This window comes from Gadus macrocephalus, chromosome 11 (genome assembly GCF_031168955.1).
Source record: "Gadus macrocephalus chromosome 11, ASM3116895v1".
Taxonomy (NCBI): domain Eukaryota; kingdom Metazoa; phylum Chordata; class Actinopteri; order Gadiformes; family Gadidae; genus Gadus; species Gadus macrocephalus.
Window position 1 is genome coordinate 18296636 of NC_082392.1, and position 27952 is coordinate 18324587.

At 44.9% G+C, this 27952-nt stretch overlaps 1 protein-coding gene across 1 annotated transcript; it reads left to right on the top strand.

Moving 5' to 3' along the window:
• Window positions 1-244: 244 nt before the first annotated feature.
• Window positions 245-27933, top strand: LOC132467801 (activity-dependent neuroprotective protein 2a-like). Its single transcript, XM_060065357.1, has 17 exons — window positions 245-592; window positions 11575-11684; window positions 13736-13825; window positions 14323-14607; window positions 15035-15224; window positions 16183-16385; window positions 18138-18437; window positions 19515-19679; window positions 20210-20434; window positions 21355-21471; window positions 21866-21952; window positions 22739-23176; window positions 23688-24020; window positions 24231-24592; window positions 24967-25120; window positions 25235-25415; window positions 25912-27933. Exons 2-17 carry the CDS (start codon window positions 11577-11579, stop codon window positions 26109-26111), a joined length of 3438 nt encoding a protein of 1145 aa, XP_059921340.1. The 5' UTR covers window positions 245-592; window positions 11575-11576; the 3' UTR covers window positions 26112-27933.
• Window positions 27934-27952: the final 19 nt, after the last annotated feature.

Below are 27952 nucleotides of genomic sequence, written 5' to 3' on the forward strand. Positions count from 1 at the left end.
TCTTTCAGTTCCCCTTGATCCTTAGCACATCACTCCTCCCCATTCTCAAGCCAAACAAGCCACACCCTCCCAATCACCATGGTGACACATCTGTACAGGTGTTGTGTTGGCAGATGTTGGTGCAACAGGTGTGCTGCCTCCATCACACCTGGATGTTTCAAACTTGCTCATCACCGGTGTCAATCTCCCTTTGAAACCAGCCCCCAAGCCTCTGATTGGTCTCTTAACCAGACAGTCTAGGCAATGACTCTGACGTCACTTCCCCACTTCCTGTCCGCCATGTTCCCTCGCAATAGAGTTGTGTTATTGGCAGGAATGAACAAAAAGGGGGGCATGGTTAGTATTCGAATAAGTTAAGTTCGATGCGGCGCGTCTATACAAGGCAGATTAGCGGTAGTAATGATAAGAGAAGTGGCTTCCGGGGACCTGCATCTGTTCGGGTAACAATTTCGTGAGCGCGCCCGAGTGACGCCGAAGTCCTAGCCCTCGCGCCGGATTGGTGAAGGAGGACGCACGGGCACGCCGGCCCCGGTACAAGTAGCGCTGCCCTCCAGCCTCCTCCAGACAGAGAGACATCAACACGCACGACCAGGTGGGCGACGGACAACCCGCTTCTTGTCTCCGAGACCGTCATGTTACGCACTAACCTACCATACTTTGTACCGGGAACCCGGTGCAAAGTTGTGTTGAATGGCACTCGGCGCTATTCGGCTACGCTCGCTAGCTCGTAGGTCCGCCCGACTGATCAGCCGTTGTAGTTTCATGCTCGTTATCCAGCGACATAATATCCACGTTTAGCCCCAGGAGGACCCGGGTTCAGATCTGGTTTAGTGAAGATCAGGCTAGCCCCAGGTAGCTGCGTTTGTTCTGCCGGGTGGAGGTAAAGCTTGTGTTGACACAAACGGTGATGTGTGTATGACAATGACACGATCAAAAGCCAGTAACCTGCTCACGCAAAGTGTTTATTTGTGTGACATGGGTGTGTGACTACACCGAACGCAATTGTTAAGCTCACAATATATATTAAGATTGCCCCCCCCCCACCGGCACGCCCCCAAGAGCCCTGATCTGAGGATGGAGGAAAGTGAAGCAGGAGTCAGAAGTTGAGATGTTCCCCGACAGGGTCCTTTTCGTTTGAGGGGATTTAGAGCTTGTCAGAGGATGGGTTTGAATCAGAGCTGTGTGTTTATTGCTGTTGTGTTTATAGACACTTATGAATTAGCATGATATATGCTCATCTAAGTCACACAAAGCATTTTGGTGGATTTCTATTGAGGTTGTGTGATAAGAAGCTAGAAGCGTGCGTCCGTGTGTGTGTAAATGGAAATGTGTGACTGATGCACCTCTTGATGATCAGCATAGAGCTGCTTCTGGTCCGCTGATGTGATGTCGTGAGGGCTTCTCTAACAAAGAGCCGAGGCTCAGTGTAATATGAGACTCATTTGTGATTTCTTGAGAAACCTTGAGATCGGGACCACAGTCACAATGCAGCCCCCAGCTTGGTTAGCTAGCAGAGCTATGCAGATACTGGACAGACTTTAACAGTCAAAGGGACAACCGAACCCAGTAAATGCTAAACAGAAAATGCTAGCCACCTGCATGCTGGTTTTTTTAATTAGCGATGCTAATGTCTGTCTGATCGTTTACTTGTAAAATACTTTTGTATGTAGCGTATCCTGGCACCTTATGGCAATGTACAATGCTTTAATTAATGATATTTAACGCTATTATTATTAAGAGTTTTTAAATATTAATACAGACCTACTGTATAAAGGTGCCAGACCTTCAATTATCTAAAGGTGCATAACAATAATGACCAAAAAATAACACGATGATAAATGATACTTAAAGGCATATTGTACGATTTTCAGTGATATGCACTTTTTAATATGTTGTTGAAATTGGTTTATACATCCTGACAGCAATAAATAACTTATGGGCAATGAAAAAGAAGCGGAAAAAAAACGAATTATGTATCTGCTATAAACCTGTTAAAATGCTTACCAATCGGAGACATTGTACCCGAATCTAATGCCCCGTTTACACCATCCCGCTAATGGCCGCTAATGGCCGATGGACCACCGATGTGGAAGTCGGGGTGATTCGGGTGACATCGGGCTAAAAATGTATGATCGGGTCAATTTATCGGGGTAGCATTTACACATACCCGATGTTATAATGATAACATAACGATGTATGCCAGGGAAGACACCCGAAGTGCGTTTGGCGTCATTTGACGTCATTTTGAATGACGCCAAACACGTCAAATGACGCGTTTGGCGTCATTTCGGGAGAAGGCAAAGGGGAGACTGGTTTAGACTGATATTTATTTATATATTTATTTATATTACAATAGCGATTTTATAATAATAGAACGCCGGTTCTAAATGGGCGAAGTACCCTGTAATTATAAAAGTAGGACATCCATCCATCACCCCCTATTTATACCCAAGTGGCAGATTGAGGGTCTTCCTTAACACAATCTGGTCACTCACAATCGTTATTTGTCTAGGGTTCTCGAGGGTCTTTCGTGTGTTGAGGTTGCCGATATAAAGACGATAAAGCGCGGAAGATTAACGAATATAGCCGATGTGCCCAGGAAAATTCCCGAACGATTTGCGATGTCTTACGTTGTACTCCCGTTCTATTCCCGATTATAGCCGATTAGCCCATAGCAACACCTGGTAACCGATTCTACCCCGATAGACCCAAAATTAAAGGTCCCATGACATGAAAATCTCAATTTATGAGGTTTTCTAACATAAATATGAGTTCCCCTAGCCTGCCTATGGTCCCCCAGTGGCTAAAACTTGCGTTTGGTGTAAAACGAGCACTAGCTGTTCTGCTCGCCTTTGGAAAAAACGGAGGCTCAAGCGCGCTGATTTGGAAATCTGTGCTCATGACGTCATGAGGAATCTCAGCTCCTCCCCTTACTCTGCCTGGCCCGCCCAGAGACGTTGGCCCGCCAATGAGACTCGACCGTGCGAGCGCCACATGTGTGTGTGTGTGTGTGTGTATGTGTGTGTGTGAATACACACACTGTAACGCAAGTGTTTCTTGTCGGTTCTTTGACGTGTCTTGTATTTCCACAACGAGACTGTCGCGGGGGTTATCTAAGCCATGGTTGAGAAGGAATTGGGGGAAAGGAACTTTGGTTTGACTCGCTGAAGTACATGAACTGCGACATGCCGCCGGTTGCCGCGAGGCACCATCGCCCGGCAGCAGGCAGCCGGCCGCAGGCAGCGCGCGGTTCAGTCGACTTCAGGTTGATGTGGAAGAACCAGAGACGTCGCAGAACCCGACAAAGTCGTTTGTGATTCATAATATCGTCTGGAGGCGCACACAATATGTTATATGATATAGATATCTATGTATCATATGATATTATTTAGATATAGAGCTCCAGGACTGTAACGCAAGTGTTGTACACTTCCTTGTTATTTGGATAACCGTTCTGCTGTTGGTGTGATGGCGCATAACACGTCTGGTATTTCTACAACGAGACTCGTATTGGGGGTTATCTCAGCCAAGGTTGAGAATGAATTGGGGGGAAGGAACTTTGGCTTTGACTCCCTCAAGAACATGAACCACGACATGGAGGAGAAAGGGATTGTTGGCGGCGAATGTCTCCCGCTTGAGCCCCGCTGAGGGACCACCGGCGGAGGTGCATAAGCGCTGCCCGGCAAAGATCCCTTTCTCCTCCTTGTCGTGGTTCATGTTCTTGAGGGAGTCAAAGCCAAAGTTCCTTCCCCCAATTCATTCTCAACCTTGGCTGAGATAACCCCCAATACGAGTCTCGTTGTAGAAATACCAGATACGAGAGTCCGACGTCACACCAACAGCAGAACGGTTATCCAAATAACAAGGAAGTGTACAACACTTGCGTTACAGTCCTGGAGCTCTATATCTAAATAATATCATATACATAGATATCTATATCATATAACATATTGTGTGCGCCTCCAGACGATATTATGAATCACAAACGACTTTGTCGGGTTCTGCGACGTCTCTGGTTCTTCCACTTTCACATCAACCTGAAGTCGACTGAACCGCGCGCTGCCTGCTGCCGGCTGCCCGCTGCCGGGCGATGGTGCCTCGCGGCAACCGGCGGCATGTCGCAGTTCATGTAGGCTACTTCAGCGAGTCAAATCAAAGTTCCTTTCCCCCAATTCCTTCTCAACCATGGCTCAGATAACCCCCACGACAGTCTCGTTGTGGAAATACAAGACACGTCAAAGAACCGACAAGAAACACTTGCGTTACAGTGTGTGTATTCACATTGATGTGGACGTTGAAGAACCAGGAACGTCGGAGAACCCAACGCGGTCGTTTGAGATTCAGAATATCGGCTCACACAGCTTTTGGCCGTGATAATATATATTATATGATATAGATATCTGTGTAGGCTATATGATCATATTTAGATATAGAGCTCCAGGACTCCCGTGTGTTCTAGAATATTTACAGAACACGGCTAAAGGCTGTGTGCGGCTCGCCATTGCGATACATCCACTGTAAACAGAGCGCATGGTGGCTGCAAGCTGCTCAGGGCCACACCCCCACCCTCCTCCTTGACACGCCCACCGAAACAGCGCATTTGGGGGAAGCTCAATGTGCGACTGGCTCGGAGTGGCTGTAACTCTGCACCACGGCTGAATTTAGGGAACGTCTTTGAATACTGTGTTAGTTGCCCACTAATACCTATATTAAAGAATACATAAAATAGCATGTCATGGGACCTTTAACAAACATGTTCGTTCTTTGCCGATGTTGCCCGTTGTTGCCCGATCATTGAGCATTTCTTCCCGTTTCTTCCCGTTGTCTAACGATGTTCCCGGGAAGAGTAACGGTGTTTCCCGATGCAACCACGCTATTTGCCGATGTTATAACGATAGCTGCTGATTTAGCCATCGGGCACCATCGGGGCCCACTATCGGGTAGGTGTAAACAGGGCATAAAGAACCAATCACAAGCCTGCGCGTTCTCTCCCCTCTGTGTACGAGCCTGAGCCGGCCTGAGCGTGTTCACGGAGGGCAAAGAAAGCGTTGTTATCATGGTAGTTCATGACAGTGGACTAGACCTAGTGAGCCTACAACGTTAACACGATGGAAGAAAAAAAACAGAAGTTACCACTGCCACCGTTACTTGCCCCGGTTCATCCTTTTAAAAAGGCAAGAAAAGGAAAGACAGAAAATGAAAAGGCAGCAACAAAAAAAAAGTTGGAGAATGCTCGAGGAAAAACGAGAATAAATATTGGATTCGCTTTTCAGCGATGGCGACAGCTGAGGGAGTTGAATGGCCTGAAAAGTGACGCAATGGTTGCCGTTGAAGTAAGCCGTAAGCAGCATTAGCGCTCGTGCACGGCTCTGTGTCGAGGGGTTGGGGCAGGGAGTCCTGAAGGGTGGGGGAGGAGTTAAACGGAACTCCGAAGAGAAGCTAATTTCAAATCATGCTAGCTCTCTCACATCGTACAGTATAGCTTTAAAGGCCCACTATGCAACTTCGGGCATTTCTTCGCTGTTTTCTTGGTTTTGGCACGCACATTTCTCTACACAGCGCCCCCTACAGCTTCGTAGTAGATATTTCACAACACTGTCGTAACAACTAGTTGACGACCCTTCCCCATGCGCTTCTACGCGAGCCTTGTGCATTTGTTTTCAAAGAAGCCGGCGAATGCGTGGAGCCATGTCCGAAGTAGATGTTCATAAAGTGTAGGCAAGGTTATACATTTTTAAAAGGGTGTATTTGTATTGCAATAAACATAAATCCATCCTTTTTTATAGTTGACGGGGAGAATTTATATCCTAGATTATAATTGTTTTATCTTAGGTTGAACAGAACAATCAGTGTAAGAGGTTTGGCCAACATAATAATCTAAATAAACAAGAACCTGGATTCGGGGATTCAGTCTGTATCTGGGGGACGAGACAGACGAACAGCAAAACACCCATGGAAACAAAGGTGTTTATATGGTTGCAACCAAGCAAGCTAGAAACATACAGGGCTCACAACAAAACGGTCGAGAAAACAATTTTTACAGGGCTCACAACAAAATGGTTGAGCAAACACATTTGTACAGCGACTATCAACATCAAGAATACCACGAAGACAAAGGCCACCCAAGGGTACTTTCAATTTCAAAAGCAACACGGCCGAGTCGGCGTCTGATTTGCAGTCTTCTTTTTCTTTCAGTTCACGCTATTCCTGAAAAGCTTGCCCAACGTTTACTCGTGTCTGGCCTCTCTGCCGGTCAGTCTCCCTTTTCTCTTCTTCTGTTCCTCCGACATTGGGTTTCTCTGTCTCTTTTTAGTCGGCTGATCTATGATGAATATAACAATCCCTTAGTGACTTGTGTTTATATTGAGCCGGTTCCGTGTTTGGGGGTCTGTGCTGTAAAGCAATTCGTTACTTCGCGAGACCCAAGACTCCCGCGAGAGTGGGCGGCGGGTCGCCGGCGGAAACATATTCCTTTTCTCCGCCAAGATGCGCAAGGGTGAGTCGAAACAACGAACAATCGAACAAAAATGTATAATAGAACCATCGCAATGACTTTTAGCCTGTTATATTAAGGTAAATCAAGCCAAAAAAGTTGCATAGTTCCCCTTTCACTCGTGTCTGATCTCTTTTCTGGTCCATTCTTCTTTTGTTCCACCGACGGTCGCCTCTTGGGTCCCTTATCAGTCGATTGATCCATGATGAATGCAACAATTGCCTCGCAACTGGCTGTTTATATCTAGCCGGTGCCATGTTTGGGTGTGTGTCTGTGCCGTAAAGCATTTTCGAAACTACAATCTGACTACATTTTCGAGGATACTTCCGCTGCGTCACATCCGGATTGTGTCGGTCCGAACAGAGCAAGTTGCATATGCGCTTTTTCACTGGAGAGGCGACATGGGTAAATGACACACCCACCAATCGACCCAGAAATGGATGCAGAACCATCAGCATAACTCTCAACCTGCATACTTAATGTAATTTTGGCTAAAAAAGTTGCATAGTGGGCCTTTAAAACAAAAGAAAAACAGCAAACTATTACCAATCATCAATTCTTCATGGTCTGACCATAGCTAGGAGGGCTATACTAATCAAATTCTGTTCCAGGGCCCCGTTTCCTGAAAGCATCTTTGGTAACGAACGTCTTGAAAACGCTCGTAGCTAACGAGTGCTCCAGGGTACTCGTAGGACGCTAAGAGCCTCGTTAGCCTACTATAAGCCTCAGTGGCGTAACCAGCGGACATTCCTAGTATTGGATGCGTTTTATTATAACACATTGGTAATGGTGTATCACGTGCGTCTGAGCCTAATGTGGGCCTTTATGTTCTTAGTTTGAGAGAGACAGTCCAGGAAATGTTTGAGCAGGCAGGGCACTTAAAATGTGTGAGAGAAAGTGGGGGGGATTTGTGCAGACTGACATAGGCTACTCATAAAACGTAGCCTAAAATAATGTACAAAAATTAAAAATTATTAATTATAAAAAAATAAAAATAAATGCAAAGGAGCAGGCAAAAGGCTGGGATATGGTGGGGATTGGTCACGGTGACGGGAATGTTTAGTGACGTGGGAGGGTGGAGGGGGTTAAAAAAAGTCTCAATCACTCTTCGACGTGCATGAAAACCAGCCGCGTAGTTATGAGGGAGGCCGTCCTCACACCGATCTTCCTCGTCGTCATCGTCCTCAATGTCCTCCGATTCAACCAAAGCTACCCCAGCCTTAGCTGCAATGTTGTGCAACATAGCTGTCACACATATCACAGCGCATGACTTGGCCGGCGAAAACTGGAGCCCTCCGCTGGACTTGTGAAGGCATCTAAAGCGCAACTTCCACCTCCCGATCGTGCGCTCAGGATTAGGACTGATATATATGTCGGCCTAGGCTTAATCAATTGTGTTTTAATATCTTAAGCATTCATATTATTGCAATCTATTCTTTTCGTAGGCTACTCTGCGGTTGGCCTTGATGGGGAGATATTTTAACCCTTTTTAACCCCATTTTCCTCCGACATTCCTGCGTCTCCCCCTGCGTCATAGCCCGTTTCAGCACCATGTCAGTAGACGGGTACAATCCTACGATCGTCGTGAGTGCAGCGAATGCGCGTTCACTATGGAGTTAGAATCATGCCAAAACCCCGCACACACGCAAAACGTGTTTTGCTCACGCATAACGATTCACACACACACAAAACGTGTTTTACTCACGCACAATGATTCACACACACGCTCAGTGTGGTTTGCAAATACAAAACATCATTTACAAACTAATGCATTTTGCTTCAGAAACAAATACAGTATGTTTTACACAAAGTACAAAAAAAAATCCTTCAAGTACACAAAACAATTCTACAAGTACGGAACACTGAAAGCTGCGCGTGGATCGGAAGGCATTTGCGCACGGATCAGCCGGGGATCAGCAAGACGGAAAATTAGTGCCAAAAGTCACGTGACAAACAAATGTCCTGTGATTCACACTACACAACAACAGGTGGCGTTGTTCCTGCTAAACCGCACGGATTCCGTGCGGTTTAGCACTTTTACCGCGCCATTCTAGGGCCAGTTTGTGGCCTTCTTGGCTTTCCATAGAATCCACACACGGTTGGCCGGCATCAAATAAAGATTTTGGGGAGAAAAAAATATCGTCCTGGTGGCCTTAAACGGACTCAACAGCGCCACCTGCTGTTGTGTAGTGTGAATCACAGGACATTTGTTTGTCACGTGACTTTTGGCACTAATATTCCGCCTTGCTGATCCGTGCGCCAATGCCTTCCGATCCACGCGCAGCTTTCAGTGTTCCGTACTTGTAGAATTGTTTTGTGTACTTGAAGGATTTTTTTTTGTACTTTGTGTAAAACATACTGTATTTGTTTCTGAAGCAAAATGCATTAGTTTGTGAATGATGTTTTGTATTTGGGAACCACACTGAGCGTGTGTGTGAATCATTGTGCGTGAGTAAAACACGTTTTGTGTGCGTGTGAATCGTTATGCGTGAGCAAAACACGTTTTGCGCATGTGCGGGGTTTTGGCATGATTCTAACTCCATAGTTCACGTTAAGATGAGTTTCGGGAAACGCTCCAAAGAAATTATCGATGGTTCGAAAGATCCATCGAGAGAATGATCTTACGAGCGAAGATCCATCGATATCGGGAAACGGGGCCCAGGAGTCCTGCAGCTAAACATTGGCCTTGTCTTTATCGTTCTACGCTATAATCAGGGTGGATCAGAAGCAGCTTTTTAGAAACATAATGTAATATTTTTTGTTTTTCTTCAACTCAAACACAACTTTTGAGGTATCTGAAAACAACTGCAAGGCGAAATCTGATTCAGCACATCATTGGAGATAAACATATTAGAACTTCTGCTTCTGACTTCAGGAGTGAAGGACTAAAATGTTCCTGTACGTTCCAGACTTGCAAACAATACACAATTTTCTGTTTTTTCCTCTGTTGAGTTAGGGATAGGCGATAAACCGATGTTATCGATTAACTCGAGTGTGTAGCTCACGTCGACTTGTTTAAATGAAAATCGTTTTTTTCTTCAACATCCGCCAACGCCTCCCTCTCAGCTCCCGTAGTTCGGAATGGGCTCAGCCCTCCCACCGCACAGAGCGCGCAATTACCAAGGTGATACACAAACATGACAGTGTGACGAGTGTGGCAAGTTGTATACAACAATTTATTCATACATGTATAATCTATTTTGAGGTAAACATAATTAATTTGAAATATATCTGTGTGGTTTAATAATTCGTCGATCTGTTGGTAATGCCTCGGGGCTCCAGTAGGGGGTCGCACTCCTCTTCCTCATTCAATACAGACGACGAGTGAAGGAAAGAGCTGCGTGTGTGTTTTTCTCATTCTTCTCCTGTTACTACTCCCTTTTTTAAGTTAATTACCGTTTGCAAAACACTGTATATTAATGAACACGTGTTGAAAGTTTGAATGTTATGTTGGCACTTTATCAGAACTACCTCTTATCAATAGTAATATTTTATGTTTACAGAAATATTTTATATATTTTACATTTTATATTATGTTACAGGTTACACTGTTTACAATGGCAGGGCGTCCCATAATGCATTTTTATGTAAATCGATTTAAATTGGATTTTTGGTGAAAAAATCAGGGAATTATTTTTTAGGCCATATCGCCCAGGCCTATGTTGAGTATGTTTAGGTGGCTAGCTAGCTAGCTATGCTACCAAGCAGACATATGGTTGAACCCATCACTGAAAACCCTATAAAATATAGACTTCTGAGACCTTAAGTTTTTAAAGGGTTATTGCTGATTTTTGGAACGGTTATTCAATTTGGGTTATGTACCAAGTGTTTCCTCTGATGTCAGATTAAGGTCTTTGTCATTGGGAATAGGTAATGTAATAATAAATAAGTTATTTTAAACATCATAGTCTGGACATTTTGGAATGAATCTTTAGAATGATTTAAAGCAAGTTCTTAAAGGCACCCAGTGCAACTTTCGAGGCTTAAAAATAAACATTCAATTTCTAGTCTTTTTTACACGTAGTAAGTTTCAGAATGTTTATTTTTCATTGAATGTTTACAGAAAGTTACACTGGGTGCCTTTAATCATTCCTCGGTCCCCTAAAGAAGAAAGTATCAATCAACATAACAACGAACATCTGCAGACTCTTAGACTAAAACAGTCTCCAAACCTCTATAAATTATAACATTTGAACAGAAGCAATACAATTCAAATCCAACATCTATATTCAGAAATATTCTCAATTCACTATACTAACCTAGCCTGGCAAGCCAGACCCATATCGGAAAGATATTGGGTCTGGTCTCGTACGGTGGCAGTGTGGGCGGGATAAACGGTTGTCTTTCAAGTTCCCTCTGCACGCAATAGGATAGCGCTACAACCAATCAGAGCGTCGAAGAAGGTGACGTAGTCAGAGCGACGGAAATTTCCATGGGGAAGTGTTGCGAATGGTGGATTGAGAGAATGGAGACCAACGACGAAACTTTTACCGTATCCGGTCGGCAAAACTCTGAATATATCTTTCTTTTCCAGGAAAGACTTCAGTGCAGTTCTTTGTTCATTTCTCAAAGAAAATGATAACTTCAAGTCTTGAGAGTCGCGGCCAAAGCCGAGTCAAAAGACAGCTGTTCGCCAGCAGCAGCAGCCATTATTGTTTACCTCTAACACGGAACCGTCGCAGCTCTGTCGTCATTCGGCTCGATTCCGCCCCTCACGATCTGATTGGCTTGACACATTTTCTGTTTCCAGCACCGAAAAACAACGACAGAAGGCGAGACCTCCCTGGCTGCAAATTGAATTTGCTGCCGCTAGAGGCGTCTAGATTTCTAGGCTAATACTAAACCGGTTTTCTCTAACATCTGGTCTCTTGGTGAAACTTGCATTGAATTTAGTTTTCGTAAATCATTTTGATTAACGGATCTACAAAATAGTACCCATAACCCTATACAAATCTTCAATGTCTGTTGCCCATTGTTTGAAACCATAACATCTCACCATTGAAAGTGGTGGAGTCACTGTCTCTGGAGCCTGTTGAAACAGGCCAGATGTGCTCACTGCTATGGCATCTCTTTCCATACAGATATGTACCAGGTTCCAGTTCAGAGGCTCGACAGAATCAGAACTTCCAGGAAGAGGGTCAAAGAAATACTGACTGACATAGGACTGGATTCTTGCCAAGACTTCCTAAAGGTAGGTTCCTCACATAAAATACAAACCTTTGTTTGTAACAACTGAATGAAGACGTTTGCAAATTATTGAACAATTATGTAAAAAAATGTAAAACACATCTACACATGAGTGCACCTCCGGAAGCACGTCACCGCACACGACTCCCTTCTGAAAGGGGGATGGTTATGGGGATGGAAGTGATGCAGGCTTATGTTAGGCTTCCCTAAAGGAGCCTCAATACAATACAATACAATACAATACAACTTTATTTATCCCACTAGGGGCAATTTGTTTGAGCAGCTTGCATACAGACACAGTAACATACAAACAACAAATACACATACACAACTACGGAGCATTTAGTAGTCGAATTGCAGAGGGGATGAACGACTTGGAATGGCGGTTTGTTCTGCAAGCAGGTAAAGCGTAGCGACGCCCTGTTGGCAATAGAGAGAATTCACTTTTAAGAGCATGACCAGAAGAAGCCAAAATACCTGCTGCTTTCTTAATGATTTGCCGATTGCAAAAATAATTCAAGTCCCTTTGTTTAACTCCGGTGATCTTAGAACAGATGTTGACAATACTGTTCAGGCTGTTTCTGTCTTTTACTGTGAGGCTGTGAAACCAGCAAATAAAAGAAAAGCTCTGGAGACTCAATAAAAGATTGATAAAAACGACAGAGGATGACAGGACTTACAGAAAAGGAATTTAGTTTGCGGAGAAGGTGAATTCTCTGTTGCCCTCGCTTCACAATAGCCTCAGTGTTTACATCAAACTTAAGGTGATCATCGAAAATAGTTCCCAGATATTTATAAGATGTTACTATTTCCACACTTTCCTTATGTATGATACACTCTTTGGCTGTATTCCTGTTCCGTCTAAAATCAATGATCAGTTCCTTGGTTTTAGAAACATTTAAGTCCAAGAAGTTATCATCACACCAAGAAATAAAATCAGTGAGAGCATTCCCGTGGTCTGATTCTGAGCCTTGGAGAAGGGACAATAACGCGGTATCGTCAGAAAATTTGACCAAATAGCTGCTGCCCTCCTGACTGCTCCTGCATCCGTCAGTATACATAATAAAGAGTAAGGGCGAAAGGACACACCCTTGTGGCGAGCCTGTGGACATAATTAGAGAATCTGAGAAACTGCCATTTACAGACACTCTCTGCACTCTGTCAGTCAAGAAGTCCAAAATCCATAACACAATCTGATGAGGTAATTTAAAATCATATAGCAACCTATCTATTAAAAGATGCGGCTGCATCGTGTTGAATGCCGATGAAAAGTCTGCGAACAAGAGCCTGACATGGGCTTGAGGCTTTTCTAAATGTTTGTACAAGTTATTGAGTATTAAAAGCTTTGCGTCCTCAACACCTCTCCCTGACTGGTAAGCAAATTGAAGTGGATCAAGTTTTTCATCCACAATAGATAAAACAAGGTTTTTTAAAATTTTCTCTAAGATTTTCATTATTAATGATGTTAGCGCAACTGGTCTAAAATCATTAAGTTGCCTTGGATTAGTGATCTTTGGGACAGGTATCACAGTGGATGTTTTCCAGATAGCGGGGATTTGATTAGAATCAAGTGATCTCTGAAAGATATGGTGAAGGACACTACTAAGCTGGTCAGCACAGTAATGCAGCGTGCGCCCACAGATGTGATCTGGACCAGGGGCCTTCCTGATGTTTACACGTTTTAGAAGATCTCTAACACATTCCTGACTGATGACAATATCACCATCAGAAGAGAGGGACTGTCTAAGGAGAGAGATATTGCTAGAAAAATCATGTTTTTCAAAACGGGAATAAAAATCGTTAGTCAGTCGACTCAGATGAGCCCCGGGGCAGATGCAAGATACACCGGAGGGATTCTACCTCCTCTTAGGCCCGTAGCCGTCTCAGGAGCCACCAGGAGGGGCTAGAGGATGTTGCCAGGGAAACGGGGACATCTGTGGTTGCCCTGTTGCCACAGACACCCTGATTTTGGATGGGCCGATTGTAAAGATGGATATTGCCATTTTCTTCCAAACAGTTTTGCTCCCTCTACAATTGCCTTCTATACTTCCCCAGGAGGATAAGAGTGGTGACAATGGTGAGCAGTGCTATGAGAACACAGAATGGAACGACCTCACAGACTGTTACCAGACCAAGAGGAAAAAGGTGAGCAAAAATCACTATCGCAATATTATAGACTAATCAAAGAAACACCATTCACTTCTATAGAATCTTATCCTATTTCATCTACCTAAAAGTAATGGAACCATCATAGTAATATCCATTCTGTTTTATTGACCTTTAAAGTATTGTCTACTTTAAAGGTGACATATTATACCACCAGGTGTGAGTGTAATTAGCCGTTACAAGCTGTTTTGAAAATCTGCCTCTTCTGACATCTCAAGTGGGCGTGTCCACCCAGATTCACGCTGGATAGATCAGTCTCCCAGCCTACCGAGTGGACTGTAGCAAACGACGCTCATCTTTCCAGCACACATCTAGGTGGACACGCCTACTTGTGACACTAATCACACTCACACCTGGTGGTATAATATATCCCCTTTAAACTAATTCGATACCGTTCAGTGAATAATCAAAGGGCTCTCCGTTCAGTTCCACTGACTCTTATCCCATGTCGTGTACCCCGCTCCCCGCTGCTCCAGTGGTGCTACCGTACCCAGCCCCTGTGCTGCTCCCTCTGCTGGTTCTCCTGCCGCTCCTGGCAGACCTTCCGGAACCACGTCCAGCGATGCCACGACGAGGAGGGGGACCTGGCCTCCCTCTCGCCGTGCCCCGCGTGCGCCTACATATGCCGGCCCGACCTCCTCTCGAAACACGCCAAGCTGTTCCACGCGCAGCCACAAGCGGCGCCGGCGGGCAGCAGCAACGGCAACACGGGCAACAAAGTCACCAAGACCCTGGCGAGAATGCCGGTCTCTGTTACACAGGTGGGCTGTTTCACGTGGAATATTAGGTTAGGGTCGCCCATTTTCAAATGCCTCACTTGGCCGGTGTCTCATAAATTGTAATCTTGAATTAATATTTTGAAATTTCAATTTAATTCATACAAGTAATTAATTTACTCTCGTCATAGTTCATCTATGTTTAGTTCGTCTATTACAGCTATCAGCCACCATTATTGCTTAAAAATTAATTATTATGTTCAATAATGGCATGATGCTGTTTAGAGCAGTGCCTGACTTCCTATTTCTCGTGCAGCCGGCCTGAACAATTTTTATTTCTAACTTATAATAAAAAGACTCCCATGAAAGGAAAAAGCCTTATAGCAAAGCATTGATGTTGCATTGACACAGCCATCCCCAACTGTGTGTGTGTGTCCCATCTGATGTGTATTTTGTGAATGTGCTCCGTCAGGCCGGCGTGCGTGTCACCACGGTGGGTCCGGGCGGCGATAAGTACTCGTGTGCCGCCTGCGGTTATCATGACAGCCTGCTGTACGTGATGAGGAAACACGTCCTGCTCACTCACTGCAAGGCCCTGCTGCAGCGCTACTACAGCTGCCAGGTCACCACTCTGAAGAAGAGGGCCAAGCCTGCGCCAAACGGTAGCCACATCTCATAGGGCTGTGCAGTTAATCGCATTTTGACCACGTTCTCGTTTTTTGCGTCAAACAATCTCCAAACTAGTATAATCGAGTTGAAACAATTTATTTATATATGTAAATCTTTTTGTATTTATTTTTTATTCATTAAATGCTTTATAGAAATTGCAAGAACAGCTGGATACATACTTTGTACACTATTTTCTATTTCAAAATTCTCCATTTGAACATTTTTAAAAATATTTTTTAAGGGAAAGTTCTCAGTTACAAACTGCTTTTTGGGGCAGAAACGCTGAATAAATGCATCCTGTTTTCAAACTCAAAAATAATCATTTGATTAATCGGGATTTCAATATTGACGGGATCTGCTTTTAGCGGACCTGTCTGTTGGAGCCGTTTATTTATTTGTATTTCTTTTGCGTGGAATGATTGTGTTGAGGCCTGACTCTATGTGTGTCACGGGGTGTGGCTGGGGATGCGGGTACTGATGTTGTCTCCCTCTTGACTCCGCCCACGCTTACTGCCTACCTGAGCAGGTAATCCAGTCATGGGGAGGGCTTGTTTGGAAAGAGCTGGTGGGAGCAGGAGAGATACTGTTGTTTAGACCGTGAAACATCACTGTGAACGTGGGCGTGATGCCCACGTGATGCCCACGTTCACAGTGACAAAACAACTTGGGGGGGGGGGGGTTACCCATATGTATTTACATTATATGTATGTATTTACTATATGTATTTACTAATTTTACATTATTATATCACACAATGTAAAACGATTTTTACATTATGTGTGATATACAATGTAAAACTGTTACATTACCTATTCCCAATGACCCCGAGGTTATTAAAAACTCATCCGTGCGACACAAACTCTGCCTGAACTTTGTCGCAACACTGTCTTATCCCAGTGTTTTACATCTTTCAACTGACATCCTTTTGTTATCTTGTCCTTTCCCTCCCAGAAAGCCCAGGCAGCAATGAAACTTGGACCACGGTAAAACAGTCCAAGTTTTCCTGCTGCGTGTGCAAGATGCCGGCGGAGACCTCGGAGCACCTCCTGTACCACCTGCTGAGCTCGACCAAGCACCAGGAGCTCCAGGCCCACATCAAGCCCCTGCTGGTGGAGCACTGCAGCGTGGCCAAGATCGCCCCCGCCGGCAGTAAGGTACTAAAGGGAGTGATTGATTAAAAGGGGTGTGACGATATTTTCGTGCCACGAAATGTCGCGTTATTAAAACGTGACGAAATGCGTCTTTGAGACGAAAAAATGGTCTGCGGTATAATGTATATGTTTTTTCCTTTTCATACTTTATTTATGGACTTAGGTTTGCACTTAAAAATTAATAGACTAAGAAAAAACGTTATGTTTATTGCCATTATGACAAGATGATTAGTCTATACCAGTGGTCTCAAACTCAATTTACTTAGGGGCCGCTGGAGGTAGAGTCGGGGGACATTTCATAGTGGTTGGTGGAAACCGGGACATTTTAGCGTCCTTTGGCTTTTGTCGGGACTCAGGACACGTAACTCAAAATTGGGACTGTCCAGGCAAAACCAGGACATCTGGTCATCCTATCACAAGTGATAAAGTGTGGCAAGCGTCTCAGCAAAAATGTGCGTTTGACAAAAACGCGCAGGCCGCACTAACATTAAACATTAATGTCAAGTAGGGGGCCACAATATTTCATCCCGCGGGCCTCAGTTGGTCCCCGGGCCGCGAGTTTGAGACCCCTGGTCTATACCATGTTAATATAACACATCTTCTTTAAAATCTCATAAGCAATGGGAACATAAGGCAAATGGCATTGTTTTGCATATTTTGTGTATTTAATATAAACGAGAATATTTTTTCAGTCATACATTTTCTTCATTCAAGTTTTGTTGAAAATATCCTTATAATATCGAATCGTGAACCAAATATCATGTATCGTATTGAATCGTGAGCGGAGTGAATCGTCACATCCCCTACCGATAACTTCAGACATGTTTGGAATTGTAATATTAACATTATAGAAAAAAAAACTGATTAAAAAAAGAGTTGTATTTTGATGTTGATTTACTCGGTAGGCCAGTAGTTGCTCCTCACTATATACGTGATGAAGAGGTTTAAATACATTTAGACATTGTGATGCAAATTATTGTCAATTGTGTTAGCTTCTAAACTACGATTTTAGCTTTGGATGGTCCAAATAACATGAAAGGATCAATTAGGAAACTAAAAAGTAATATTCCTTCTGTACATATGTTTTCACTGAAAAATTCTGTTGATCCACTTCCTATCATAAATATAATGGCATGAAGATGAACACACCAGACCGAAGCAGGAGATAAAACGCCTCCATGGCCTCATTTGAATCTCTTACTGTGAGGAGTAATGGAGCGGTGCACTCGTTCCACATCAACCCCTGACCCACGTCCTTGGGTCCTCAGCAATACACCCGCCCAGTGTGGAGTCGATCGGATGAACGGTTCTCGAGGAAATTGAGGACATGCATACATTCATTCATTCATTCATTCATCCATTCATTAATTCATTCATCCATCCATCCATCCATGCAACAGAGATTCCTTCCATATCATTAAGTCAAGTGAAGTTTATTTTGTATAGCCCACAGAACGACAACTCCATGTGCTTAGCAAAGATAAAAGGAAGTGAAAGATGCAGTTATATAAAAAAACATTCGATTTAAATGAAAAACATTAGATGTAAAAGCATAAAAAGAAGTGCAAAACCATATGTGTAACCAAATATACGTATGTAAATAGATAAAAGGGCACAAAAACATAAAGCTCAAAACATAAAACATGAAACAGGAATTGTCCAAAGGCTGAACAGTTCTGTCTTAGTTTATTTTTTTTCTTTCTGTTAAACAGTTTTGGTTTCTGTTTGCCCCTGCTTACCCCTCTCCTGCCCCAGGCTTCAGAGCTGCCCCACCTGGCTCCCCGGGCCCTCCAGCAGGTGGTCTCGCTGGTTGCCAAAGGCATGAACCTCCCCCCCGTCAACGGGAAGTCTGCGCCCCCAAAGAAGGCGGTCCTGGTGGCCTCTCACTCCCAGCCCACCTCTCTGGTGTGCTCGGCCGGCGGCGGGGCGCCCCAGGTTCTGGTGGCCAATCAGAAAGCGGCGTCCGGCGTTGCGGTGCGCGGCGTCCCCGGCCAGCCGTCGTGTTCGAACAAACCCGTCAGCTTCGTGATGTCGTCGGGAGCGCAGGGCAACCAGGTAGGCACCCCACCCGGTGGGGGCTCCCCTTGTTTGTGTTCTATGGTGTTTTTTTAAGGGGTGTTATGCCACCAGGTGTGAGTCTGATTAGCCATTACAAGCTAGGGCTGACCGATTATGGGAAAAATCATAATCATTATTTTGGTCAATATTTAAATCATGATTATTCAAACGATTATTTTGGGGTTTGAAAACATGTTGTATTTATTCAGCAGGTCTTTCCCAAAAAAAGCGTTGCAACTGAGAACGGTCAAAAAGAAAATGTTTCAATCTAAAATAATATCCTGATATGTATCCAGCTTTTCTGCACTTTCTATAAAACATTAATAATAAAAAAAATATATATATATCGAAAAACTCGATTATGTTAATTTTGTGATCGTTTGACGCTAAACCGAAATCGCGATCAAAGTTCGATATTACCTATTACAAGCCCTTTGGAAATCTGCCTTTTTCTGTGTTTTAGTGGCATCACACACGTGGGCGTGTCCACCTAGATGTGTGCTGGATAGATCAGTCTACCAGCCTACCCAGTGGACTGTAGCAAATGTTGCTCATCTATCAGTCACACATCTAGTTTGAGTTCACCTGGACTCTGCACAGCCTCCCCCCCTACCCCCTCAGCGCCCATTCTCCTCCTTAACTCTCCTAAAGACAACCCTCTGTTGCACTTATTGTATGGTATACGTCCTGGCACTTAATGTACGCACTTATTGCATGGCCGTGCAATGCATAAATTGGTGACCGGATTAAAGCAGCAATGAAAATACATCTCAACCCCCATAAACTATGGACCCAGCCATCTTCTTTGCAAGTTGTACAGCTCTGCTCGCTCTATTTTACTATGACGTGCCTCAGTGAAATGCTGCAAGAAAGCTGGGAGATTTGCTACTTTACCACTTCGTACATCCAAATGGATAGCAGCACAAGTTCTGGCACTTGTTTCTATGAACATCCCTACCGTACCGACAGATATATTGTTGTTTCTTTTACTTCTGACATGTGTAGCTACTAGAAACTTTGAATATAGCGTCTGCTAAATGTAAATGTGTCTGTTTGTCCTGCCCTGTGCGTCAGATTCCTTTGACCATGACGATGACGGGCTCCAGCCCAGGCCAGACCCAGCAGGTGCTGCTGCCCGCGGGTCTCACCCTCAACCTGGGCACGAAGATGGGCTCTGTCGGTTCTCCGGGCCAACCGCTGCTCTTCAGCCAAGGACGGGGGGGCCAGATAGAGATGCAGGTGGGGCCATTTGTTTGTTCTTCACCACTACCTTTTTTATAGCTTTATTCGTCTACGCAACTGAGAATGTTTTTCTCCTCAACTGCTCTTAACCAGTCCAGCAAACTATGATTTGGGTGGCGGCTTCCTGCTAAGAATTAAATGACTGTGAGGTGTCTCACCTATTCAAGCATTTGACTGATAGATGCATGAAGTCTTGTATACCAGCTGCTATAAAGTTTTACAATGCACAAAAATAACTTTGCACTTTTTTAGGTATGGAAGCTATCTGAGGAAGTGTGTGGTGTTATGTCTGTCTTGAAGCTGCAGTGGCACTGTCATTTATTGTAAAGGATTATTAAAAGGATCGATCTATCTATCTATTTGCGTGCTCTGTAGATGGCCCTCCCGTTTGAGTTACTTCTGTGAGGTTAGGTTCCTGATGTAACCAAAGTATTGCAGGGCAAGGTTCTTTCCTAGGAATGTTTTATATCTGTGTTGTCCACAGAATTCTTCTAATTGTGCTCCTGCTGTATTGGTTGTGGGAACAGGTGACCACCTCATCGGGCCAGCAGATGGTTCTAACGCAGGGGAAAGCCACGACGGCAGGCGCCAGCGCCCCTCAGACCCTCCTGTCTGACGGGAAGGCGGCAGGAGGCCAGGCCATGGTGCTGACCCAGGGGAAGACCCTGGGCCCGTCCGTGGTCCTCGCCCCCAGCAATACCAACTCCTTTGCTGCCATGGCGCCCAACCAGTCGCTGCTGATCGGAGGCCAGGTTAGTACAACGTTCTTATTACGTTCTAATCCATTCAGGTTCACAAATATTTGGTGATTTAAAAATCCGATATATCGGCCGGTATATTTAAAAAAGAATTCCAGAAACGTGTAACAATACATAAACAGATTTACCTAAAATTGGTTATTTTTGGGTCCTCACTAAAATAATAAGGTGATGCAGTTTAAAAATAAACTTTATTTTATTGTCACAACAGAAAAGTCAAAATCAACATTTATTTAAGTTCTGATAAATAAAATGTCCAAAAATACAAACTTAAGATATGAAACTCAAATTCCTTTGAATAAATACACAATAATCCCAAAAAAAATGATATATATATTTTTTAAAATATGAATTAATCACCCGATACCGATAGTTTGGAAAATGCCTAATATCCGCCGATAATATCTAATTATGACCTATTCCTTTTAATGTCTTAAAGATCCCATACCATATAAATAATTGTATTCGTGATTACGAGAATAGGGTTACATGGCTGTATGTTAAAAAATACCCCTTATTATCCTCACACCGTTCATTTCTGCAAACCAATTTCAGCGTCTTTCAAAAGACTTGTTTTGTATCGTGTTGCTTTAAGGCCCCCCTCCCGACTGCTGTGATAGGTCAGCACGCTCACTCTGTTGTGATTGGTTGAATGCTTTGAGTGTGACAATTAATTCAGACCCCCGAGAAGTTGTAAACATTGCGGGTAGCCGAGAGGCGTGACTTCTGCACTGTTTAATGCACGAACACTCCCCCTGGCTCTGACTTTGATTTTTCTAGCTTAGCAGACGTTAAACATGTACACATATGTCATATAACGGTCTAAAGCAAAGGGAAAAGTCGAAAAAGCATGATATCAGCCCCTTTAAAAGGAAACCTCATGTGGTTTAATTGACTCCTCTTGTTGTTCCCAGGTGGGTTCTGTTCGTCCCATGATGTTGAACCAAGGGTTGTCTATACAGTCCCAACAGCAAGGGGGGACGCTTCTTTCCTCGCACCCAACTCTGGGCTTCATAGCCACCGGCAACAAGGTGAGAATGGCCCACCCCTGTTCTTTACTGTTGTTCCTTTCTTTTTGTGCAGTTTAAATGAGGCATGGAGGACACTTCGGATCATCCGGGATCATCTCATCTTCTTCCCCATTATGTTAACGGCATACCATAGAACTGTATTGTAGTGTATAGTATAGAGCTGCAGGCATAAGAGTATTTTTTTTCCATACTTATTTGATGCTCATTTTGAAGACCCCACCCCTAAATGCTTTATAATTACAACATTACACTTTATTAACAAGAGCACTTTTTCAGCACTTTTCAAACAAGACAAGGCCCTGTGCGCTTGCGTTTGGCTCACTCGATATCATGTTTTCGTTGCCTTTTGTGAATGCCGTTTAAAATAAGTATTACTGACTCATTGCTCCTCCAGATGGGCCCTGGCCAGTCCCTGATGTTGAACCAAGGTCTGTCCTTACAGTCCTCCCAGTCTGTGAGGCTCATACCCACTGGCAACAAGGTAGGCCATGCAACTACACCCATAAACAAAACTGTGGTCCAATTCACTGTAGATTTAACACATTCAACCTCTTAAAGGTGACGTTTATACAACCAGGTGCGAGTGTGATTAGAGTGAGCCGTTACAAGCCGTTTTGAAAATCGGCGTCATCTGACATCCAACGAGGGCGTGTCCACTAGGGCTGGGTATTGCCAGGTACCTCAATTCGATTTGATATTGATCCAATTTCTTCGATATCGATTCAATAATACGTGCAGATGACAAAAATACCTAAATATTATTTAGTATTAACAATTTCAAAATGAATTAACCATTTCATTGGGCTTTAAGTAGCAAAAAGGAATACACCATTTTGTAGTATTGTTCCTGACCTAATCTTGCAGCATAAAAGTAATAATCATAATATGGACAAATGTAAAAGGGCATGTACATTTATTTAAATTTTTTATGGAAATAATCTATTTCAAAAAATTCTGAATCGAAATTGAATCGAGAACAAATAAATTGCAGTGCATTGATGAATCATGAATGAATTTTTACCCAGCCCTCGTGTCCACCTAGATGTATAACGGATAGATGAGCAACGTTTGCTACAGTGCACTGGTAGACTGCTCTATCCAGCACACATCTAGGTGGACACGCCCACATGGGATGTCAGAAGAGGCTGCCTTTCAAGATGGCTTTTAGAGGCTAATCATACTCACACCCGGTGGTATAATATGTGACCTTTTGAGGCACGGGAGCAGCACCAGAGTGCAAACTGAGGATTTCAATGCCCTTTCCCAGGTCAACGGCATGCCCACCTACACCCTGGCCGCCGTGCAGATGGCCGTCCCCGTTCAGTCCGGCGTGGCCAAGCCTCCGGTGTTGGTCAACGTTCCTCCACAGGCGCCGCCCGTCGCACCGGCCAACCCCAGCGCGGCGCCGACCAACAGGGCGGCGCTCTCCTCGCCCGCGGGGAAGGTACCGTCGTCGCCGCCCGTCCCGCGAGCCAATCCCGGTCAGGTCCCGGCCAAGCGGGCGGCTGTGTCCGCACCCACGGGGAAGGCAACTGCGCCGTCCGTCCCTAAGGCCAACCTCAGCACAGCGCAGACCCAGCGGACGGAGGGGTCCACACCCACGGGGGTCCCAAAAGCCAACACCATTCTGCCGCGGTTAAGGTCCAATCGGGGCACTGTGTCGTCCCCCAAGGGCAAGGCACTGGGGGCGAAGAGTCAGTTTGTGGTAAGGGCATTGATTTTTCTATTTGTTCTTTGTCATTCCACAAAGGCCGTCCGAGGTTTGCATGATCGATGTTTTACAAGATTGATTTGATCATTTCATTGATGATTTAACCTGCGGAACACCAACATGGAATCCCTTCATGTCGATTTTAAAGTTGCGATGCAAGTTTTACGGTTGCAATGGTTCACAATCCTCCATTCGCTTCGCATCACACATTGTGTCGGCCCCATTCCAAACCAGGCCAGTAGACTACTCTGTAGCTCGCACGTCAAACTTTGAGGCGCCAATGCTTTGCTTGTAAATAGTCTTGTTTAAGATGGCAATAAATAAATGCTAAAAGATCCATTCATGAATCAAAGCCAACGTTCCTTTACAAACCTAGCATGAGCAATGTCTTGAACTACAAAAAAAAAACCTCTAGGTTGGAAATGATGGTCTCCCTGCTGAAGTCAAACCCCTGTAAATCAACCCAACCCTTGACCCCGTCTTCTCCTCCCCCCGGCGTGTGCAGACGTGGAGTGCGTCCGGTGTCCTGGAGTGCCTGCTCTGTAAGAGCGTCTTCCCCGACCACGGGCTGCATCTGCATCTCCTCCACGGCATGAAGTGCCTCCTGTGCCCTCTGGTGTTCTACACCTTCCGCCAGCTGGTGAGCCACTGCGACGAGGCCCACGGCCTGGCCGCCGCCGTCAACCGCGACCAGCTGTGGAAGAACCACCGGCTGCTGGTGACCAAGGACAGCCGCCTGCTGTCCCCGAAGCCCATCGTCAGCCTCAAGGTGCCCAAGGACCTGCTGGGCTGCCCGGAGCTGCACCTGGCGCTGGTGCACAAGGACACGGACCTGGAGGTGGGTGGTGCCGGCGGCGGCGGCGGGGGGGTCTTCATCGTCCCGGCATTGGGTGGATCGAAAAAAGAAATCGATTAAAAAATCTATAATCGGGTTTGGTTTGAAATAAAACAGATTTTATTTTTAGGCCGTATCGCCCAGCCCTACCCTTGTGTATGAATAGTGCTGTATAAATAAAGTTATCTTGCCCCCCCCCCCCCCCCCCCCCAGGTCATGCACCTCCAGCTGACGGAGAGGCTCACCAAGGCCCCCGGGGCGCCGGCCAACGGCCAGCCCTCCTGCCCCTTCTGCACGGACCTGCGGCCCCGGGGCCCGGCGGCCGACGTGCAGCATCTGCGGCGGCGGCACCACGTCATGCACGCCATCCACGCCATCCTCAAGACGCCCGCCTTCAAGTGCGTGTACTGCCTGGGCGTGTACATGGAGCCGTCCAGCGCGCGCACCATCTCCATCCACGTGCAGCGCTGCCGCTGCGCGCCCCACAGCGCCAAGGAGGCGGAGCGGCGGCTCAACCCCGACCCCGGCTCCGCCGGCGGCAGGGCGGCCTCCAGAAGGGGCGTGGCCACGGCCAGGTACTGTACCTTTAAGGGCCGGGCCGGTGATCAGACGTGGGCAGTGACTTGGATTTTTGGGCCGAAAAAATCTTTTTCTTTTTTTTAATTTTTTCTATGTTTCTTTTAATTATTAAATGTTTTATAGGAATGGCAAAGCGTTTTTATAAGAGAAATGCGAAATAAATGCGTTGTGTTTTCAACCTCAAAAATAATGATATGAATAATCGTGATTTCAATATTGACCGAATTAATCGGGATTATGATTATTTTTTTTTTCATAATCTAGCGACCCTATTACCTTTGTTTGTTGGTCGTCAGTTAAATTGTCCTTTTTATAAAAAAAGCTTAACTCCATCGAGCCCAGGACCTGACTGCTGTGTCTCCCGCTGTAGGGAGGGCTTGGAGGCCCCGCCCGGTCCTGAGCCCTACGTCGACTCCCCGACGGAGATCCCCGCCGGCTTAGCACAGAGACCCCTGTCGGAGAGGAAACTCTTCCTGAACAAATACTTCCACAAGACGCCCTACCCTACACGCAAGGAAATAGAGGTGTGTGTGTGTGTCTGTGTGGCATTGCCTCGTCGTTTGCAAACATAAACTGGTATAACTTGAACGTCCTCCTGCTCGTCATGACGACCGTCTCTGGGTCCCCCCCCCCGTTAGTTCCTGGTCCTCCGGCTGAAGCTGAGCCAGCCGGAGGTGACGTCCATCTTCAGCTCCAAGAGGAGGAGGTGCCGGGAGGACTGTCGGCGGCGCGGGCTCCGCGTGCTGCTGGGCTTCGACAGCTCTCACCTCAAGGCGGTCAAACACAACCTGGTCATACCGCACGGTCAGACCAGCCAAGGTACTGCTTCTCACTTGAGATGTGGAGGACAAATGGCGTCCACTGCTTCTTCTTAACGGGTAGAGGAGCAGGGGATTGGGTTGATTAGTGATTTGTGTTGTTCCTTACCCCTCTGCTGCTTGCCTGATAAGTCCACTCTAAGCTGTTTGTTGATAGGCTGATTAGCCCCACTTTTCAACCATGTTTTCCACACAAAATTGCAAAAAATATATAATGTATGTTCTAAAAAAGATAATCAAGGCATTGGACTTTTTCATCATACAAAATAGAAGTTAGTAACTTTTCTATTTTTTGAAGTAAAAAAAAAAAAAAAAAAAAGGATCAATATATTTTTTGGACTAAGACAGAGCCAAACAAACGTACAGAAAATAAGTCAGATTGGACTGCTGCGTTGTTTGACTCGCTTTGGGGTTGAATGAATCATTCTGGCAATCGACCAATCAGAACGCCCAGCTGCTTATCTGAGCCCCTCGTTCCTCTCTCTCCACGGGTCTAGGTCCACGGGCGAGCAAGGACACCCAGACGCCAACGCTGGTCGAATGCAAACAGGAGCCCCCGGACCCCGTAGAGATTGTGGGGCCCTTTGGGGACCACCCCTATGCCGAACCCCTAACCCACCCTGGCTCTCTCCAATGCAAAAAAGAGGATCCTGACAGAACTGTGCCGGGGGGGCCAGAGTCAGCGGAACAGCCCTGAGGGGCCCATTCAGCAACCCCCTAAGGAAGGACACTAAACCATTCATACATGATGCAAACGGTTTCACTGTCTTCACGCCAACGTACTTGTATATTGAAAACCTCTGAAGCCAAAACGGTACTTGGAGTAGAAGTCTGGCGGGACCCTAGTGGACAACAGTGCTAAACCAGCTGAAAACCAAGCGTTCCTGTTGTTGATTCTGCGTGACTGAATCGTGGTACATTTGCAGTGGGGAGGGGTGAGTGAAGGCAGTGAGTTTGGGATTCACTGCCACGTTTTTTTCTTCTTTTGCTGGGTTATTGTGATGGGATAACATGAAAAGGTGCATCGATAAAACGCATTAAAGCAAACATGCTTAACAATAGGAAACGGGAAAAAAGTCAATGTATGTATGGCAGTAGTGTCTGTCCATCAGGAAAGTCGCTTGTTGGGTCACTACATAGAAACCCTCACCTAGGTTTCACCGGTGAACCACACTAAATGGGTACGTATTCTTTATTTTATTTTCAGGAAGATTTCTGCTGAATGTGCATGTTGAGGCTTGTTTGCCCAGAGCAATGGCGTGGGCCACATCCCAAAATAGGTAGCTTCAGCATCCAAATTATATAAAGTTATTAAACGCCAACTTAAATGAAGTACCTTTAATAAAAGGTAAAGCATCCACCTTCCCACATATTTTATTTTGGATATAAAGTATTTTCTATCTTTGTTCTTTTTACCTTTTTCACCGTCTTTTTTGTCCATTCATTATTTTGGTTATCTCCTCACAATATATATTACGGTATACACCATTCCATTTTACATTGGGTAAAGGATGATGAGGGAATTGTATATGTGAAGAGAAACATTTGAGCGAAAAACAGCCAACCAAACAACAAAATATATCTCTTGGGGGAGGGACAAGGACCACCATAGGCCAATCAAACTGAAGGGTGGGCTCAGTCCACCCGGGCAACAATGGAAGTCGGCTATGTTGGCTTCCGTCACATGTCTATGAGCTGAAGTTGGGCATTGTTCTAGAAAAGTAGGACAAAACTTTTGGGTTTTAATTGGGGGTGTGGCTGATAATAACGGACGCTGATTGGTTGGTACACAAGTAGGCCAAAAGTAGGCCAGTTTAAACAGTGATGCTGGATTCTCCTATTTGTAGGTGGAACATTAATACCGCATAGGTTAACCTTACCTAACCTAGCAGGGAAAGGTTGCTCACTAAACTAACTTAAACGTTAGAAGCACACAATTAATTTGAAGGAAGAATGCTGTCCAAATTCACAATAAAAACCACACACATTGCCTTCCTGATCGTAGACTTGGATTATTGACACCTTTTTCTTCTGTGTGTCTCTGCACACTGTGGAAGGAAGGCAGGACTAGATTGGACTCTACCAAAAAAACACTACCAGTACATCCAGTCATTAGTGCCACAGGACGCTGGCTTTTTATGTTTTTAAACCACCAGAGTCTACAGTAAGCGTAAGCGTACAGTTAGTGCTTTTCTGCTGTAGGCTCAACACTGTTGACGCTTTTGGTTGTTTCTGAAGTGAAGCGCATGGTCTAGTATTTTTAACGGGGCTGTAGTGTGGTGTGTTGTTTTTAAGGAGTTACTCTATTGTTCTGTTCTCTCTTGTTGCACTTTTGTTTCATGCTGTCTTTGATCACATCAAATTCTGCAGGACATAAATGGTAATACATTGCACATCACAACAAATCGGTCAGTCTCACTTTGTAGTAACAAGCTACAAAACACATATATAATTGCTGTCAAATGCAACTTGATATTTTTTTTTACTTTGAAAAATAAAACTGAAATTTTCACATTGAGTATCTTTGTTTCCCCCATC